Source organism: Plectropomus leopardus, chromosome 16, assembly GCF_026936395.1.
Source record: "Plectropomus leopardus strain MGB_pleo_1.0 chromosome 16, ASM2693639v1, whole genome shotgun sequence".
Lineage (NCBI taxonomy): Eukaryota > Metazoa > Chordata > Actinopteri > Perciformes > Serranidae > Plectropomus > Plectropomus leopardus.
In genome coordinates this window covers 30,675,374-30,696,067 of record NC_142191.1, presented here as the reverse complement: position 1 = coordinate 30,696,067, position 20,694 = coordinate 30,675,374, and the positions used below count along the sequence as shown (strand labels likewise).

Sequence of the window (20,694 nt, the reverse complement as noted above, 5' to 3'; positions counted from 1 at the left end):
CTTGGATATTGTTATTATTTCCATGATGTCTTTTTAAAGATAAAAACTGCAAAATACAAATATTTTCAGTGACTTGCAACAAAGAATGACCATGTTCTCAGTGTAGCCAGTTCCTCACTGGTAACAAGTCTATCAGCAGGGCAGGTTACACAGCCAAGAAGCAAAAAACTGAATTATTTTCGATAATATATACTCTTATCCATTATACCACCTGAATATGTATGTTGTGGTGCACAGGGAGCTGGGGCTGGATGAGCTGCTGAGGCACTGTGAGACCATCATGCAGAAGCTGCGTTACCCCGAGAAGGAGCCATGCTACCAGGCGATGGCTGGCACCGCCCTCTTCACCCAAACGGCCTTCGACATGCTGCAGAACCACAGCAGGTAGAGCGGACTGCAGCTCCCGCAGCGCTCAGTCACAGAGAGAGGGCTGCTCTCAAATGCCTTTATCTTAATCCTCCCCACGCATACCTTCCAGTGTTGCAATAGTCCTGTGTTGCACAGCAGCTGAAGCACAATGCCAACACAAGTCTGACAAGTTAGGTGGTTGTGTGCTGTAAAATGTCTTATTTGAATCATTTTACGTTAATTAAACTCATCAAATTTGATAATTTCTCAGTGTTTTGCTCTAGAAGAATGTGTGTATAAAGCAAAAAAAGCATGGAAGAGCATTTCTAACAGTAGACAGTTGCATACCTTATTTAGAAACTCTGGGATGCATCTTTTGAGTTTAATGAAGGTCTGCCAGGGACTAATTCTCTATGGTTTTTATCCCTTTGAAAACTAAATTGACAATAGTTTTTGAGTGCAGCATTCAAACATCTTTCACAAGCTTTCAGACCTTTCAGATGGGAGCAGATTGGTTTAAATTCTTTCAAATTCGTGGAAAAAAGGCAATAAGAATGATGCAAATTGCAAGAAATTAGTTAAAGGTGACAAGAAATGACCTAAAAAGTTGCAAAGAGTAAAAAACAGAGTATCAAAACAAAGTAAAAAAAAAAAAAAATCAAGACAGTATTTATAATTATTAGAATTATATATTTAAAACTATGAAACAAAAATTATGTATTTGTATTTATAATTATTTACTTGCTATTACTTTATATAGTTCATTTCCTTTTTTTTTATTTATTTATTTATTTATTGTCTTCTGTTTTTTTCTTGTAGGCCTAACTTTCTATTACATTTTTTGGATTATTTTTGGGTCATTTATCATGAAGATGCTTGTTGCCTTAATTCCATGTCACTGAAAGAAATCAACACAGGTGCTCGGGTTTATGAGGGTTGAATGTGTAATAGCAACCACTTACAGGCACACAGTTTGTTGTAATAAATCTGGATTGATGTTGGCAGCTATATTTTAGATCTTTTCTGTATTTTGCAGGATCACAGCAGCTGTGGAGAAAGTGGAGCTGCTGTGGCAGCAGGCCTTTTCTAAGGCCCGTCTCCAGCTGCAGGTGTTCCAGCTGCGAGAGGACGCTCTGCAGGTGAGCTGCTGCACACTGTTTGGGTCTGAGGGTCAGAGTATAAAAGAGCAAAGATTCAAAGGTTTTAAGACTACAATCCTTGAATATTGAGACTCATGCAAACCCTAAAAAAAACTTGACAGGTGTGTGGGAGGAAAACTTCCATAGCATACGAAAAAGGGAGAATTTCTGCACACTGACCAAATACTTGCAAAACTAAAAACAACTTGATGAAGGTCTGAACACCAAAACATTGTTCATTGAATAAAGGCTTTTTGCAAGTTATTGGACACGTAAAAACTACAATCCTCTGATTCCCTTTCAAGTACAATGATGGTTTGTTAGATTTAATCATCGAACACTTTCACTGTACACTTTGTATATGTGCGTGTATATATATGCCAGGAAGATTTGATTTGTTGTCTCTATGAACTGACAGTGTTCACGTCTGCTTTCAGATCACAGAGCAGATAAAAACTCTTCTTCAGGAAAAACTCCAGCCGTACAAAATCGAGATCGCCAGGGATGCTGCAAAGGCGGCCAAACTGGTGGCTGAATTTGAGGCGTCCATTTACACTCCTGCTATGGTACCCGTTCAGTTTTATTACCAACACGTGGCCTGTTGCCTTTGTTTTTTGTGCAGCTCAGTCAGATTGTATCGTGGTACAGATTTTCATAAACGAGAGTCTAAAAGTGCACTTAAAGGTGTTGTTTTCCTGATTAGATGTCACATATCATTCTCACATCACCCTCCCCCCAGGCCCTGGTTCGCTGTGCTGAAGATGTGATCCACACCGTGGCAGAGATCCTGCTGCTGGACGGACAGAGCAGGGAGCACTGGGTTCTGGATGTGGAGAGGCTGAAGGAGAAACTCAGCTCTGCCGTGCACTTCATTCTCCAAACCCTCAGAGCAGTTTCCAACTACCATCACTATTACAACAAGGCAAGTCGGCGGCATTGGGGGACATTTTGAAGGGGTCGTTCCTGCAGTGATTTGCTGTAGCCAGATCTAGAGATCACCCATTAACTGCAGTGTCTATTAGGAGTCGACAGGTTATCTGTCTGGCCAGTTATTGGGGCCGATATTTGCCATTTTGCCGATTAGAGTTAGGTTGTTGTTTGCATGTGAGATGTTTTACTTAAGCTGCAGTTTAAGGTGAAGCGCTTGAAGTGTAAGCTCTGAAAAGGGTTAAGGCGTCTGGTGGCGAGAAAGCATTTAAAGTCTGTAGCTTCAAGTTTAAGCCTGCAGGCAGTTACATGGCAGCTAAACTTTCAGTTGTCTAAGCCATGAGAACAGTTCAGCTCTCAAGTGAAGGATGAGAAATAAGAATGTGTGAAATGTCAGTTGAGTTAAAAATTCAATAGCTTTTATGGTTTACAGATGAAGTTGAAGCACTGGAGGTATGTAAAGTGTCAGTTGTTAAGTAAGTGGTGATGGAGGGCCTTTTTCGAGGTTGAATGTTGACTGTATGTCTCTGAAAATCCAAATCTTGACTGTGTTTCCTGTTTCTCTTACAGGCGAGCAGCTGGTACCGTGAGGTCCTGGGTGCGAACGTCCTGCAGCTGCTGCTGTCGGGGGTTAATGGAGACGGTTTTCCCACACTGAGGCAGAGGAGGACCTTGGGCTCCATCCCCTCATGGAGGTACAAACTGTCTACTTTCCTGAAGAAGAATCCCCCTCCAGACATGGAGGAGCTGGTTTATCTGGCTCATCTGTCGAATACCATCCCTGATGATGAAGTCCAGGAGGCGGGCAAGCGGATGTCTCAGCGGTGAGAGAGCACTGAGTTTCATGTGAGAGGTTACAGCACATGATTCATCCTTTCTCACTTGAAACTTCTCTTTATTTTCTGTTGGGAGGAGCCACTTTAAATGGTGTATCTTGTATTTATTAATCTTTTAAAAGAAAACGTGCCTCTCAGACGTGAGGGCCCTTGAGTTGGACAGGCATGTTGTCTTTAAAACTTTTTTTGGCAATTTTTTTTTTCCCCAATTAAATTTATTTATTTATTTATTTATTTTTGCTTTAAAACTTTTGGGGATTTTTATTTCATTAGAAATTATTAGGTTTTTTTGTTGTTGTTTTTTACTCTGTGATTTTCTACCTTGAACCTTTCTTTTTTTCATAACAAATTCTTGGCGATTTGGCGAATTCAAATTTTGTTGGGAATTTTGTTTTTTCTGTAAAACTTTTTGGTCATTTAGTTTTTCTTTGAATTTTTTTTTGAATTTTGTTTTTTTTTTTTCTTTAAAAATTATTGCTGATTTTTTTTTTCTTTCAAATTTTTTTGTGATTTTGAAGGAAAACATGCACTGCCCCACCAAAATAAAAAATAGTATAACTAAAACTAGCATAAATAACAAATGGACTTTCTTGTCTTCACTTGGGAGTTGAGTGCAAAGACTTTGGATTTGTAACTTTCAAAACAATGACTTGGTCCCATTTCTGGTACTGTTACACCAGCTTTACAGTGTTTGTTTTTATTTATCCATCAGGTGTGCGACTCTGAGGAAACTGCTGATGTCTTCAGGGCCTGTGGCTGTCAGTGACCTCCAGATGGCCCTACAGTGGCAGTACGAGCTGTTGCGGAGCAGCCATGTCGATAATTCCTCTGACGGTGCCACAGAGAGAACGGCTAAAGATGTTGAAGAGCTCGCTAAATGTGAAAATGGAAAGGAAGCAGCTCATCTTCTCGGAGCGTCTCATTCGGCTGCCGTTTCTAGGACGGTGGCAGCTGAGGACAAACCCCCCTCCCTCAGCTCCTTCGACTCCGGCTTTGATGGAGCTGGGAGCAGCCAGCTGGAGGCCTGTGGAGGGAGGGAAGGACTGGAAGGTCTGCCTAGACTGGCTGGGACCAGGGAATCTGTGAAACCTGCTATGATCCAGCCTCAAATCCACACTGAGAACCTCTCCAGTGTTTCAGACTCTGAAGATCACGGAGAGGAGTTTGACCTGGGCTCTGTGGGAAACTCCTCCAGGGCCAGCATTCAGATCATCCCCAAAGTAACCACAGATTCCCTTAATTTCGAGATTAAAGTGAAGCGCTCAGCTGCGCTACCCAATAACCCCTGGCTTAGCTTGCCTGTAGACGATCTGGAAAACTCGTACACAGTGACCATCACGCAGAACCCAACACCTCAGAGAGACCTGCAGCTCCTGGATCCCTCTGACCCTTGCATTGAAGCCAACCAGTCCAGCAGGTCTCGAGATCAGCCCACACAGACGGAGGTTCTGAGCAGCGCAAAGCCCAGAGAGCCTCAGGACAGGGACTGGACTCTACAGTTGCAAAGCAGTTTGGAGGATCCTGAACTAAGTCCCATTCGCAATGTCCTCTCCAGCACCATTACAGAAACGGGAAGAGACAAGTCCATGTGCACCACAGAGGGAAACCCGACTCTGCTCTGGGATTCTTACGATCTCCATGACCAGAATCAGGATGCTGTTGATGGGTAAGGCATCTTTTTCATCTGCCGCCACAAACAGGTTTCCTGCAGATCCTCAAAAATTTTATAAGGCATTGAATTCATTAATGTAAAAAAAAAGGCCTTTATTGGTATTAAATTGACTTAAATTCATTTTTAAAATGCTCAGACATGGGAAGTCAGAATTTTTTTAATTGTTTTTTTTTAATCTCAGATGCCATTATTGTAAAATCTCAAAATGATCAGCAACATCTGTGTTTTGTTAAATAATTAAATACATTTCTTTTCTTAAACTTGTCATGATGGGAATTCAGAAACCGTCCAGAAATGCCAGATATTTCCCACTTCGATTGATAAACTGAATAGATAGTTTTATGATGATATAATATGTTCATTTTCTTCCATGTGTTCCACTCTAAAAATGATTGAGGGTTTTTCAACATTTAACATCTAACTTTTTTTCAAATGTCACGTTTTTATGCTACAATACGTAATTGATCAAATCAATCTGATCTGATCAGCTCTGAACGACTGACAGATCAGTTATCCACCCTGCGAGTGACAAACTGCTGCTATGGAAGAAATAGCTCATAAGAAACTCCACCTGGGCTGCTTTCACAGGCCTGCAGAAACATCCAAATTAAGAGAGGGGACACAGAATGATACAAAGAGACATAAACGTTAAAAAGGGAAAAAAAAAGGGAAAGTTTGTTCTTTGACTTTAATTTGCCCAATAAAGTGGATAAAATTAGCACTGATAGCATTAGGACTGGCTCCAACATAATGGATGACATGGCAGTCCCCATAAAAAAACAAAGCTGGCTAATGATATGCTTCCCATTGGCCTTACTAGTTACTACTGTAGTTAGTATGCTAGGTAAGTGGGCTTACTGAAGTTAGCTGCTCATATTAAAGCAGGTAAACTCAGTTTAATCCACTCCTTACATTGTTGCTCTTGGGTTTGGGGCTTTTGTAAAGCCGTGAAAATACTCAGAATACAGTTTTCTATTGGGGCAACAAATCCCTGTGATATGTGTTGAAATCCAAAGCTTCACAGACCTGCCAGAGCTAAAAGACATTTTCACAGCAGATTTTTGGTATATCATAGCAGCAAAAGCACAGATGTAACTCTTAACAAAATAACCATGACATGAGCTGTTCATACCACAACAAGTAAGGCTACAGCAACAACACCAATGACTGAATTGACTTGATTCTTGATTCAAGATCTGCATTATCCTTACTATGTAAGGTGCTGTAGATGTTTATGAGTTGGAAACATTTAGAGACTTTTGCTTTTGGTCATTTTTAAAATGCTTTTTGGTTACTTGTCACAGATGAAGCAAAGTGGTTTCAGATGGTTAATTTGGCTAAGAGAAAGTACCAAATGGCACTTTTCCTGCTTTTCTTTTCCAGTGAAATCGATCTCTCCCTAACTGACTGGGAGGTGAAGGAGCAGGAGGATTTGAGGAAGGTGGAAAAGATCCTGGACAGGGCTGATGAAATACTCGAGGTAAGAGGTGCGGATGATTGCTGCCATTAAGGGCTGCAGCTGGTGAAAATTTTCACTTTTGTGAAATCAATCACACACACACACACACACACACACACACACACACACACACACACACACACACACACACACACACACACACACACATATACAAGCATGTGCATTATAAAAAAGCAAGACTTTGTAAAAAATTAAATATTAAAAATGCTACCGTAAATGAGGAAACACCAAAGGCAGGATAAAAACTAAAGATAAATAGATAAAAAAATAAATAAATATAATAATAAAAACTATAAAATAAACAAATGAAATAATGAAATGACATACCATCTGGTAAAACGGACTAAAATGTATCAATAAATAGTCAATAAATATATAGGTAAAGTTCAATTAAATGCCAAACTAAAAGGGTAGATCTTAGTAAATTTAATGATTTTTTTAGATGATGTGACCAGCAGTCTAATAAACGTGTTGCTCTACAGAAAGAAGAAAACGTCCTGGCTCAGGAGGCGGTGCTGGAGGCTCTGCTGAGGTCCGAGGACAGACACAGTCAGTGGCCGCTGTGGGACAGTGAGGACCAGCTTGGTGTGGTACGTTAAGCACGCTGGAGATCAGGTCAAAAATGTAATACTATGTTGGAAGGCCACTCATCAGTGACCTTTAGTCATATATTGCAAATAGATTTTATCAGATGGGTTCAGTATTTTCCTTTTCCTTAATCCTCTAGGGTATTTTCTAAGATTCTTGTATGATTTGCACAATGCTTCTCAGATCAAAGTACTGGCCAAAGTGAAACTGTTAACAGTAGTTAGGGGTTTTTTTGCACTACTGAAAGTGGTGCTGTTTTTGATCATTGGTCATCCCATCATCTTTTAATTACTCCAACTAGAAGATTTCTTTTTCTTTTTTTAAAATATAAAAGTACATAAGAAATTCTAAAGAAAACAAACAAATTTATAGAAAACAAATCCATATTCTTTCATGGATATGCACCACAATCTACTCTGATTTACAAGCAGCCGGTTTGCTCTCAGACACCCATACAGTGTGTAAGTGAGTCTCATGCACATGATGTGTGATTTACTTCACGATCTGTCCACAGTAGCAATGTACTCCATGTAGTCTCTCCACTTGGTTCAGCTGAAAGAGATTTGTTCATATGATGCAACTTTTTGTCAACTCTGCGAAGCACTCCTCAAAAGAGGGCTCACCTGGTTTCCTCCACTTTCTCATTATCATTTGCTTTCCCTCCATTATACTGGTATGAAATAAGCCCTTGGCTCCACAGTGAGATATCATTTTTGGGTTACTGCCTCCGGCAAAATTCAGAGTTAGTCCAGTTTTTTTTTTTAATGCATTCATGAACCTTTTACCGAATAGTTCTGGGTCATGGGACATTCCCAGAGTAGGTGCCCTAATAGGTCCCCTTTAAAGAAAGATACAGTACAGACTACAGTTTGCATTTTTCACAGGATATTGCAAAAGAGGTAACCTGGACATACCTGTTTTGAACACGGTGCACTTATAGTTACTTTGAGTACTTGTTTAAGACAGGTCAAATATGAGTCATTGTTGACTTAGGTAATGGTGGAGTAGTTGGCACTGCCAGACTTGACTTATACAAAGGGATTCCTGTTGGTTTCTGTCCACTTTCATAAGTGTACCTGTAAAACGCGTGCTTTGTTTGTCAGTCACTGTGGCCACAGAACAAATGTCTGCTTTCATAGAACTACAGTTTAGACACCCACGGAAAACCTGCAGTGTTTATTCAATAAGCTTTACCTGCCTCTGCTCATTTTTTAGATGTCCTCCAGCGAGCTGGCTGAAGCCGGTGTTATCGGCCTCGAGGATTACCTCGATCCCGCAGAATCCGACAACCTCAGTGAACCCACATCCACCATATCTGCCAGTGAAACTAAAGCTTCTGAAGATGACATCCACTGCTTTGAATCTGCCACGGGAGCAGACGCAGTGCCATTTTACAGGAGGCCGGACCTGCTGACGGAGCTGAGACAAGTCCAGGTCCTAGATGAGCTTATCATGGAGGAGAACTTAAAGATTCATGAACTCAGAAAAGAAAACCCCAAGGAGGAACTCTCTGAGAGTGATCCTCTGGATACAAACGGGCCGTCGAGTTTTAGCAAAGAGAGGGAGACTTTTCGATTACAGCTGGAAAAGGAGAAGAAGGAGGTGGAGAAGCTTGAGAAGAGTTTGGACACAGAACGTAAAGCAAAGAAGCAAAAAGACAGAGCTAGAAAGGTTGTAAAATGTTCTATAATGGAGAGGGCCACAAGTGAGAATAAGGAGGACCAGGCACTGTGTTATGAACTTTTATCAGGTAGTTTGACCAGATCACAGAGAAAACATTTAGCTTTAGTCCAGAAAGATTCTCAGGCCCATGATACTTTGGTCCAGGATGATTCTCAGGCCCATGATACTTTGGTCCAGGATGATTCTCAGGCCCATGATACTTTGGTCCAGGATGATTCTCAGGCCCATGATACTTTGGTCCAGGATGATTCTCAGGCCCATGATATCCATAAAACTGAAGATATTCAGGTAGTCTTGGGTCCTGATGTTGCCAAAGAGGCTGAACCACAAGACTTGCTTCAGCTTCCAGATTCACAGTGTGAGGATGATTGCTCCAAAGCTGAACCATCAGCATTTAGTGAGACTACCTTGAATAGTACCTCTGATTTGAAGCAACCTCTTGAAGAGTCTGGAATCCAACTCCAGGGATGTATCGATGGGAACAACTTGAGTAGATCTGACGAAAACGCTTCTTTAACCTCTGAAACGAGGCCTGATGACGGAGTGTTTGACCCAGGCGGTAAATCACGCCCTCCTCCTGTGCCGAAGCCAAGAAAGATTTCACTTCTTGTCAACAACAAGCTCGTCGAACAAGAGCCTCCTCATTTCACAGAGCCGCAGAATCCGGCTTGCCCCACAATTGCTCAAGATCAAGACTTTGCACAACTTGATGCGCTGCCGGAGAATGTGACTCCAGCCATCAGTCCTGGCTTTGTTCTCAATCCAAATGTGAAGGAGCACAGCAACAACAACAATAATAAGCAATCATTAGAGCAGATGAGTGAAAAAAGCTCTAAAGATGAAGAGGATGCATCAGCAGTGCCTGAACGTTTGCTGCAGACGGATTGGCAACCAGCAGAGGAAGTCCAGACTCTGGAAGATGAGCACCCACAGCAGCCGCCGGCCCCCCAGCTGCCTCCTGAGGAGTCTCTGGAGTTTGACCCTGGCGGAGAAGACGAGCCGAGCGAAGACGAGCCGAGTGAAGACGAGCCGAGCGAAGACGAGCCGAGCGAAGACGAGCCGAGCGAAGACGAGCCGAGCGAAGACGAGCCGAGCGAAGACGAGCCGAGCGAAGACGAGCCGAGCGAAGACGAGCCGAGCGAAGACGAGCCGAGCGAAGACGAGCCTGATGATGTTCAGAGCTTTGAGGACATGAGGATATCAGGCTCTGGGTCACCTGTGATTCAGACACAGCTCAACATCAGCATGAGAAAGGTAGAACTGTCTAGGCCTTAGTTTAGATCTCTGAATGCATCTCAGGTGCATCGAACTACACTTAAACCCAGTCTAGGGTTAGAGGTACAGATATCTTTCTGGAAAATGAATTTGGTAGAAATTAAAGCCACCTATTAGAATATTACTTCAGTAAAAGTCTTAAAAGTGTATTTACAGTAGAAAAGTAAAAAGTAGAGTTACGATATTAACTGTACTTAAAGTCTCCGGGAACCCAAATCACCAAAAACTCTCTTAATATGTAATTGAGGGTCTTGCATGCATAATAAAAAGCATGTAAACAAATCAGACATTAGCCTCAATCCAAATTTGAAACATTATCATTTTAGGTTTTTCAGTTTTGTGAAGCTGGGTTGATTTGGGCACTATTCTGCACACAGTTGCTGCAGCAGACTGTTGCCAGGAAACAACTCCTGTGTGCAACTCCCTCTAAAACCACCAGCTCAATTTTGTTTTTTTAAGTGTAGTTTGGCCTTTTGTTCACACAATAACGGCGTTTTAGAGGGCCTGGAAACACAAACTTTTGAAACTGGGTTCCAGAGTGAAAACCTTTTGAAAACACCGCCCCTTGTGTCACCGTGTCAACTGGCAATGCACAGATTCTGTGACAGTGCTGGCGTCACGGCTGCGATCTGCTCATGTACGAGGTGATTTTCTATGGTGTGTCATTATAAAGTGACACCGCCAACCACTGGCCTGGCATGCATACTTTTAGCGCTTTTTGTTGTTTTTGCAGATCCATGTGCACAAGGATAGTTCTCACAGCGTTATTATATGAATGGGATTTTGTTTAACATAAAGGAAAGATTTTTCCGTTTTTAGTAGGGCCATTTAAAGGTCGTCTGAAAGTGGCCTTAGTCTGTATGCTATTTACAGTGGAGGCTATATGGAATATGGTCTCATTGCACATACAGAGTTAAAACAGTCATGAGCCTTAAGACTGTCAAAAACCTGATTGTGCATAGAGTTGCCAACACTCTTAGCATCCACATGTTCATTTATTTTTCTTTATATGACTGCAGGTGACAGATTTCAAGACCCCCATAGTGCTGGACACAGGGTCTGGTTTGATGAAAGCAGGATTCGCGGATCATGACCTCCCAAGTGTTATATTCCCAACAATTATTGGGATGCCAAAATACGAGGTAAGGGCGTAAACTGAATGTATTACTCTTTGTTCTTTACAAAAATGCTTTCTTGTCGTGATGTGGTTTTGTCTCCGTGCAGCCTTTGTGATCAGACGTTGTGTCTCTGCAGGAAGTAATGAATGGAAGTATTGACAAGGAGACCTACATCGGACATGAGGCTCAGCACATGAGAGGAGTCCTGATGCTGAAGCATCCCATAAAGAACGGCATCATTCGGAACTGGGATGACATGGAAAAGGTAAGCAGGGCTGTGTATGCCTGATATCACTTCAAGTAGAATTAGAGTGTTTCTATGAAAAAAGCAGGTTTGGTTTTTTTCATTTTTCAAGAGAGGGGGGAAACCTTCAAACAGCCGGAACCACCTGCTTTATGTTCATAGTTCGAGTAGATTAGATCCAGTGAAGCTCATATACGTTCGATATCAGGGTGCTGCTTTGGCTGTGTTCATGCATATGGCAATTTGGCAATACTGTATTTTTTTGTTTAATCTTGGGATTTCCATCTCAGCTCCTACAGTAAGTCTAAAATACACAGTGAAAATTTAATAGTTACATTCAGACTGTTAAGTGCAAAAAATGCTCCATTGAAACCCATTCAAACTGCAGTTTTTGATCCCACAGCCATCAAAGCATAAAGACATGCATTGTATTATTTCTGGGTGTCATTCGGGGTTTTTGCCTTGGAATTTATCATTTTTACTATTTTCCACCTCATGACAGGTGCACTGTCAATCAATGTTGCTGCTAATCATTGACATATCACAGACTGATCATCAAAAAAAAAAAAATATCTATGTTGCATGTAGTACATTAGAAATAATTTTTTGTGTGTGTTTGGTTTTTTTTGGGGGGGGGGGGGATTATGGCATTATGAGAAAAAACTGGCATTTAAAGGGTTTAAATTCTGAAGATTAATGAATATTTGAAATTAGGACTGATGTTGGTTAGGAATAAACTCAATGAAACCCCTCTTTAAACCCATTTCAGGTGCCTTAAATGATAAGAAAATGTGGAGATCGAGTAGCTGCAGTCGCCTTATGTAGCAGCAAAGAGTGAAGGCGGGCTATTTTTTTTTTTTTTCTGCAGTGGCAAAGTTTTCTTTGATTTTCTTCCTTGTGGTACCTGCTTCCTTTTTGTCCCTCAGTTGCTATTAGCTAACTGCCAACATATTTGGAGGAGCAGGATGAAATGGTTTGTGACTTTGAAGTGTCTTGTTACATAGATTTACTTATAAACAGAGGGCTTTGATTTTAGATTTGGCATCACACGTTCCAGCAGCTGTGCGTGGATCCAGACGATCACCCCGTCCTGCTGACAGAGGCCGCCATGAACCCGCTGGAGAACCGTCAGCGCACGGTGGAGATCATGTTCGAGTGTTTCAATGTTCCCTTCACGTACGTGGCCATGCAGGCGGTGCTGGCACTGTACGCAGCGGGGAGATCCTCCGGTAATTTGGCCAGTTAATCTGTCTTTTAATACAGTTTACCTAACCCTTAAAAATCTGGACAAATTGACTTGATTTCTTTTAACAGAACATAAGAAGCAGGAAATGAGCAACTTAAAAAGAAATGGCTCAGAAATTAGTAAAAAAGTACATTAAAAATTTCCTTAAAATTTGTCTTTAAAAAAAGGAAAAAGAAAGTTTGAAAAAACAACAACAACAAAGAAATGACCTGGAAAAAACGCTTAAAAAATTAGAATAATTTTGAAACACAATTGTATATATTTAATTGTTTCTGATTATTTAAAGCTTTTTTTTCCTTTTTTCCCTTGACATTTTTGCATAGCTTTTTTAAAAATCATTTTCTAAATATACTAATTTCTTACATTTGTGAAACATATAACCAACTAACTGATTACATTTTCACATTTGACATACATGTTTTTCGAAAGAAATCGCACTACTTTGCTCAGAGTTCAAAGGTTTAAATAATTGTAAATAAAAAACGATGTCGCTCCAGGTTTCAAAGGGTTAAACCACCTTTTTAAAGCCTCATTTCCTTCTTAGATCAAAAAGAAAATATGATGATTGTTCTGCCTTTTTTTGCTTGTGTGCAGGTGTGGTGTTTGACTCTGGAGACGGAGTGAGCCACAGCGTGCCCGTGTTTGAGGGGTACAGTCTCCCTCACGCGGTGCAGCGCTTCCCTCTGGCTGGTGTGGACGTTACCATGCATCTTAAAAAGGTACCACTGGCTGTTTTTTTGCGTCTTACACAGTTCAGGGGCGGTGATGTCAATGGATGACACTTCAAATCGGCACTTTTGGGTGAAGATATGAGGTCTGAAAAAATCTGGTGAGATCATTGAGGGGAATATTTAACCCTTGTTGCACAGGGTCAGTTGAAGGGTCAGTGGACGTGTGGACATGCATTTTTGAATCTGTCTTCGGTCATACTTTGATCACTACATATTGCAATACTGATAACGACTACAACAATAACTTTAATTGCTTTTGTCTTCTTTTTTTACTAAAACCAGTATTGTACACGTCAAATATAAAGTACAAATATATGTTATTGTATTTTTTGGGGAGTTTTTTTCCCCCCTCCGAAGCCTCTTTGTAGTATGGTAGAACAGAGAAACACAACAGCTCTTTATCCTAACACACACCTCAAACCCCAAGAAGTAATTAAAACAAAAATAACAAAAAACCTCTGAGAAAAACAGCATTGAAAACATAGTCAAGACACTTACTCCACGAAATAATATGCAGTGAGGATCAGATTTGGTCCAGAGAGGTCCGATATTCACATAGGAAACGATAGGCTGCCATGTTTTGTAGAAACTGACAGATGAGCCTCTCAGGGAATATTTCACCTTTTTTTAGTGATAAAAAGTGTGCTAAAATCTTATGATGTTGCCCTTTTCTAACTGTTTTTTATTTCTCTAACAAGTCTCCTCCTAAAATATTTTACACAGCTTATACGTGTAGACGTGGTCTATCCCAAACCGACAAAGTTCTTAATAAAAAAATAAAAATAATAAAGATTATCTAAGCAGCAGGGGGAATTGAACTGTCTTAATGTGTGTTCTGTACCATAAAATCCTGTCCAGAAAAATAAAGAGGCATTAAATCAGATGACCAGGATGTGGCGGATTTAGGATTCGGTCTTTTTCCAATGTAACAAGACACGTCTCCAGGCAAAGAGTGAAGTCAAAGCAACAACAGAGTTTCTTAGAGAGACTGACCAGTGCAGGGGGGGACCCCAAAGACAGCTATCAAGGGGCCGTGTTAAAAAGTGATATTAAAGACTTTACTCAATGTATGTAAGAAAAATACCAAAACTCTGCTTATTCTGGACAAGAGAAGAACAGTAACTGTCAGTTGAGCATTTTGCCGTGTCTCTGCTCTCAAGCTCCTGCAGGAAAAAGGGGTGTGCATGCGCACCACAGCAGAGATGGAGATCGTGAGGGAGATGAAGGAGAAGTGCTGCTGTGTGGCTCTCGACTACGAGGCCGAGCTGAGCCAGGGGGGGCCGTCCAGCAGAGAGATGCATTACACCATGCCCGACGGACAGATCGTCACACTCAGCTCCGAGAGGTTCAGGTAACTGTGTGTCTGCTCAGCGTGTCCTGCTTTACACGGAGACTCTCTTCAATGAATGGGCTCCTGACGGAAATCAATATTAACGCTAGAGAAGTTAGAAAAGCGAGACTTTCTGTACTGTGCATCGGTTTTTTTTTCTTCAAAAAAGGATTTCTATTTCCACACTTCTCTTAAAACAACAAAAAAAAGAAAATTAAATCTGTGTCACGTGAGATCAAAAAGTTAGATTTGGGCCATGGTTGCTTGTAAATGTGGCCTAAGATTGGAAAACAACCCCTAAATATTAACCCTTTGAAACATTGGCAAATTGGTTTTATTTTGTCAAAAACATGGAAGGATGGCAATGAGCAACTAAAGAAAAAAATGGCCCAGAAATTAGCAAGAAAATAATAAAAAGCACAAGAAAATTAGGAGTAAAACTAACACAGAAAAATGGAAAAGTAACAAACAAAAATGCAAATTACCTGAAAAAAAACTGCTTAAAAATAGCAAGAATTCTGCAAAAATAATTTTAAATACACAATTATGTTAATGACATGTCGAGGTCATTTTCTACATCTTCTAATTTCTTGCATTTTGCAGGACATTTCCTCCCATATTTTTTAAAAGAAATCAGTTTGCTCAGGATTCAAAGGTCTAAATGCTTGCGAAAGAGAAGAGAAGTAATGTTGATCCAGGTTTCAGAGGGTTCACATGTCCACATAGTTTTTCATTTATGATGTAAGATGCTACTTTGAGCTAAAGGCTGAGGAACAGCCGCGAGCACGGTGCGAGACTCACTGCGGCTCATACTACCTCATGTGCGTAGAAAAATTAAGCAAAAAAGAAGTTCGCCTGCAAAATTACAGCCGGGTTAATGACACGTGGGCATCGGCTGATTCTGTTCTCACCTCAGAAACAGCTGATCGGCTGTTGGTCACGCTCTTCAAACATGTTGAAACACGTCAGTGTGTGATGATGTCACAGGCTGTTGTCTCTTCCGGCAAGATTAAATATTTACATATTAACAGCTGCTGGGACAGAAATCAGTCTTACACCCTGCATGCTTATTAATAGGTGAGCAGTTAACCAGCTGGCTGCAAATGAACATACAGTATTCCCTATTTCTATAAAATAAAAACTGGGACACTCAATTTTCATAGTTTATTATTTTAATAATAGTTGATGAGGATGAAAGGGTGTCAGTTCCATCGTTTTTTTCATACATTTGATCAACTAATTAGTAAATTAACGGCTTAAAAAATTCTCTATAGCCTTATCAAATAATTACGTTTTGAATATGTTTCAGATTTAGTCACAAGATGTGTATTTACAAATTCAGGTAAGAAACTACTGATGAATCACAGATTTGTGCGTAAAAACGGGAGTAACACGTAACGTGTGTTGAGTTAACTCGTGCTACACCTTTAGGCCACAACAGTCGTGGAAAATTGAATTTTTTGTAATTTCTCAAAGTGGAAAACGGCCTTTCAAAGAATTTCTCACCTGGAGCTTCTGGCCAGTGTGCTGAGCCTGTTGGCCACAATTTAGATCATTCAATCAGACTTCACCGTCAAACTGAACATCCAACTGCAACTGATCTGGCTGAAAACAGTTTTAAAATGATTCAGGGGCCACCAGTTTGGGGCCTAATCTGTACGGTGTCTGCCTGGCTTCGGTTTTGTTGAATAATGTTAAATTTCCAGCTGCAGATCCAGAGCAGCAGAGAGTTTTGTTTCTGCAGCTGCTGCACACATGTCAGATTACTGAGGATGTTTTCAGAGCAGAGCCGTTCAGAGCATGTTTTAGACCAGATTTTGCTAATAACTCCTAAACCCATACTTACAGAACTACACAGGCTCAGAGTCTTTCTGTTCCTCTCTGTGTAACACTTCAGCGGCCACTTTGAGTTATTTTATGGAAGGAAAATGTGCATATTCTTGTTTATCTTATCTGGATCAAGAATGATCCGTCTATAAGGGACGGCTGTGGCTCAGAGGTAGAGTGGGTCGCCCTCGGCTCCTCCGGGCGACATGTTGAAATATCCTTGGCCAAGATACTGAACCCCAAACTGCTCCTGATGCCGCATCATCAGTGTGCATGTGTATGAATGGTTGCTAGCAGGTGGCACCTTGTACAGTAGCGTCAGCCACCAGTGTGTGTGAATGTGTGTGTGAATGTGTGTGTGAATGGGTGAATGTGACATGTCCTGTGAGAGCGCTAGACAAGTGCAGTCCATTTACCATCTATGAGCAGATGTTAACTTTTTTTAAATGGTTATTTGCTCTTTAATTTTTTCACTTATACTGTGAAATTTTGATTGTTTTAGCAACTAAATGCATTGATGTTTTGATTGCCTGTATTTTACCTTTTTTTTCATTGTTTTCTGGGTGTGGTTTTCATATACACAAGTATAGGTTTCTACTAGCGGTCAACAGATTATGGGCCTGGCCGATCACCGGGGCCGATATTTGGCATTTTGCTTGTTATCTGTATCAGTGTTTTATTTTAACGATCACCGATAAAATTGATCTAATTAAATAGTGCAAAGAAAGTGTCAGCATGGGAGGAACTTCTTTGTGAAACCTCAGGGAGCGATTTTTATTCATTACTTTGTATTTCAATTTTCACTTGACTTTATAGAAGAAAGTTGTCGGGAACTTTATGATGTATAGGATGTTGGACAAACAAAGTTTTGTGTTGTAGTTTGTTATATTCCAAATTCTAAATATTGACAGAGATTTTCATTTTTATTGTTAATGCATATCTGTTCCAAACTATAGTTATCCATCTCATTAAGTACTAATAATCAGTATCGGCCCTGAAAAAACAATAGTTTCTACCCCCCCCCACACTTTTCTACATGTTCTGTGCCCGTTCTGACTGTATTATGTGAAACTGCCGCTGCCTCTCATAACAGCTCACTCAAACTGCTCTTCCACGTCCCCTCGCTCACTCAGGGCCCCCGAGATTCTCTTTAAACCAGAGCTGATTGGACGAGACCATTACGGGATGCACGAGAGTGTCTTCAAGTCAATCCTGAGCTCAGACATTGACCTGCGGCGCTGCTTCCTGGGAAACATCGTGCTGTCAGGTAACGGTTTGTTTCCGCTGTTACACAACAGTCAGAGATCCAGCTGTGAGAGCAAATCTAAACCGGCTCCAGTTTATTTCTGAATGGTTTTTTTTTGTTAAATCTCCCGCTGCAGGTGGGAACACTCTGCTGGCCGGCCTCCCCGAGCGGCTCCAGGCTGAAATCAAAGAGCTGGCTCCCACCGACATGGAGGAGTGCGTCTGCGTCACCAGCCCCAAGGACAGAGACTTCTCGGTGTGGAGCGGAGGGGCGGTGCTGGCCAGCCTGCCCACCTTCGCTCATGCGTGGATCAGTCTGGAGGAATACGAGGAGCACGGGCCGCAGATCGTCTTCAGGAAGTGCTTCTGAGTCGCAGCGCTCCTGTAATGTACCTACCTAAATTTACAAAGTGCAATATACACACAGCTCTGACACGGTGCCGTGGCTTCATCTGAGCCTACTCCTTTTCAAATATTTGTCTTTTTTTACGTATGGATGAGTCTTCAGTTTGACCTCATTGCGGATCCCGTGAGATCTTACAATCAAATTCCCGTCAGTCAGTCGATGTGATTGTCCTTCAAACTGTCCCTTTAATTGTCTTAAAATGTCCTGTTTTTGGAGTGTATGTCTGTGTCTCAAATTTAAGTCTATTCATGTTTGTGGTTCAGGGACTAGAATTGAAGCCGGACTTTAATGAACGTCTGCCAACCTTGTCTCCACGATAAGAGAACTCAATGTGCCGACCCCAAATATTAATATATATCTAATATCAAATTATGGTGTATATTTATACAAAAACTTAAAAGTAAATTTGGTTTTTACAACAATTTAAATGTAATCTAGTATAACAAATCTTTTTTTGTGTTTTAGACATGGTGAAAGTTGCTTTATTTAGAGTTGGTTCAGTGCAGCTGTGCAGCGTTCACATCTTCTTATAACAGCACTAAATTATCTTTATGATGGATTATTAGGGCCGCTGTTAGGAAAAATGATAGTTCTCATAATATCATGACATAATTCTTACAGGTTTCTTACAGGTTTGTCTTTTTTTTGTACGCGTAAGACAATGCGGAATATATCTTGTCCTATCAGTGGCCCTAATACACATCGAAGATAAAACATAATTGTATGTGAATCTTTCCTGTCAGAAAAGTGAACTGAAGAGGAGAAAATGTGGATTTGTGGGATGTGAAGTTCTAGTAAACAGTTATAAGTCATTTGTCATATTTCATAACATGTCGATGCCCCACTTGAGTCGAGTTAAATTTTGGGATGGATTGTATGTGGCTGTTTCAGAGAAGTCCAAGATGAGAGATGTGAAGTAGAGTATTGGTGTGGAGATGCTTGATCACCTGATCTCAGTCTGCTGAATGGTCAGGTGCTGTTGAATGCTTCTGCTGCAGGTGCATTATTTGTAGTGAAAGTTGAAATATTTTCTCTTTGAGTGCAATGTGTTTGTTTGTCCTAACGTATCTTCTGATTTAAGAGCCTGTGTGGATTTTTAACACTGCGCAGTAGTGTTGATTTGTGTGAAAGGTCTTCCAAAGGTGCCAAAACTGCTGCACTTCTCTCAACACTATGGATCCTGAAAACCCATCTGCCAACCCTGTATATTTCTACTTTTTTTCTTTTTTGCATGTATTTATTTTGTTGCATGCCATTTAGTTGCACCTTCTTTTCTTTTTTTTTTTTTTGCATGTGCTCTTTTGTCTGCGTGTTTTTTTTTTTTGATTTTTCTTAACTGCCTTCCCTTAAGGCATGGGGTTGTCATGTGACCTAAAGTTTAGCTCTTAAGTGGAAATCACCGTGAAATGTGACTCTTATTTCTTGTGTTACATAAGACTCAGTGTGCCCGGTTTACAGGCTGCAGTCTGAACGGGCTCTTAATGTCCCGATCTCCTCCTCTACATGTACTGTAACAGTCTTGACTGAGTCTAGCAATTTTTCACCCAAACCATGCTATTTATGTCGTGTCTGTTTTTATAATAAATGTTTTAATAATCCTTGTTTGAGTGAGTTGTCTATTCCTGTTCATCAGGCAGACCTCGTAGTGGAGTTAATACTGAGTGTTTTCCACTGTAGTAGCTGCAGTAAATTCCTTTCCTTAGTCTGCCTCAGCAGGAAATAAATGGGAAATACTCCAGTAAGAATGGAATTTCTACTCGTCCCATCATATGCAGCCAGTGTTCAACGTTGATCATAATTTAAGTAAAATGCTGCTCTTTAAATTTAACCCTTTGAAACCTGGAGCAACGTCATCTTTTTGCACACTTAAAGTTAGGGAAAAAGTGTCGTATGTTTACTATAAGATTTAAAATTCTGTTACAAAATAATTTTAATATTTATGCACTTTTCCCAGATCATGTCTTTTTTTTTTTTCTTTTTTGGAACAAATGTTCAGGTAATTATCTTGTACTTTTTGCATCTTTTTTTGTGGGTCATTTCTTGTTTTGTTGCTCATTGCCTTCTTGCAGTGTCTCTGAAAGATATCAAGCCAACTTCCTCAGGTGTTAAGAGTTCATGTAGAACTGTGTTTAGTCAAAATTGTTAAATTCAAATGCCACTGTTTAATAATGTATAGCTCATGGGTGGGGCGTTACAAGTGAAATCTCCAGTCATTGGTCTTGCGTGCAAAGAAGGTGCGATTTACTTGTAACTTTCAAATCTTGGTCCCATCTGATTCTGATTCTGATCTCACATTGTCAGAGCTGCCTCATTATGTGGGCTGAAAGGTTCTGGCAAAATTAGCTCTGATGTAATGAAAAAGAACTGACAAGATGGACTACTACTAATACTACTATTGCTGCTAAAGATTAAAATGTAATAAATGCAGCAGTGTATGCAAAGCATTTATCAATTCACCCTGTAGATTTTTACCAGAGCAGATATACAAACATGTTTCTTTTCCTGCACAAGAATTCTAATTATTTTTTTAAAAGAAAGTTGAAAAAAAACAAAAACATTTAAAAACACTTAAAGTAATATTTTAATCATTTCATATGTA

At 40.5% G+C, this 20,694-nt stretch overlaps 1 protein-coding gene across 1 annotated transcript in view; it reads left to right on the top strand.

Annotated features, from left to right (window-relative positions):
- Window positions 1-19,693, top strand: part of LOC121940690 (uncharacterized) — a 31,318-nt gene extending 11,625 nt beyond the window's left edge. Inside the window, exons 8-23 of the mRNA XM_088089727.1 lie at window positions 238-384; window positions 1,385-1,487; window positions 1,925-2,053; window positions 2,227-2,409; window positions 2,985-3,238; window positions 3,963-4,916; window positions 6,306-6,402; window positions 6,885-6,992; window positions 8,206-9,927; window positions 10,968-11,090; window positions 11,203-11,331; window positions 12,347-12,539; window positions 13,151-13,275; window positions 14,448-14,638; window positions 17,578-17,711; window positions 17,827-19,693. Of these exons, the coding sequence (XP_087945853.1) occupies window positions 238-384; window positions 1,385-1,487; window positions 1,925-2,053; window positions 2,227-2,409; window positions 2,985-3,238; window positions 3,963-4,916; window positions 6,306-6,402; window positions 6,885-6,992; window positions 8,206-9,927; window positions 10,968-11,090; window positions 11,203-11,331; window positions 12,347-12,539; window positions 13,151-13,275; window positions 14,448-14,638; window positions 17,578-17,711; window positions 17,827-18,059 (4,825 nt within the window). The 3' untranslated portion in view covers window positions 18,060-19,693. The remainder of the gene's footprint in view (window positions 1-237; window positions 385-1,384; window positions 1,488-1,924; window positions 2,054-2,226; window positions 2,410-2,984; window positions 3,239-3,962; window positions 4,917-6,305; window positions 6,403-6,884; window positions 6,993-8,205; window positions 9,928-10,967; window positions 11,091-11,202; window positions 11,332-12,346; window positions 12,540-13,150; window positions 13,276-14,447; window positions 14,639-17,577; window positions 17,712-17,826) is intronic.
- Window positions 19,694-20,694: the final 1,001 nt, after the last annotated feature.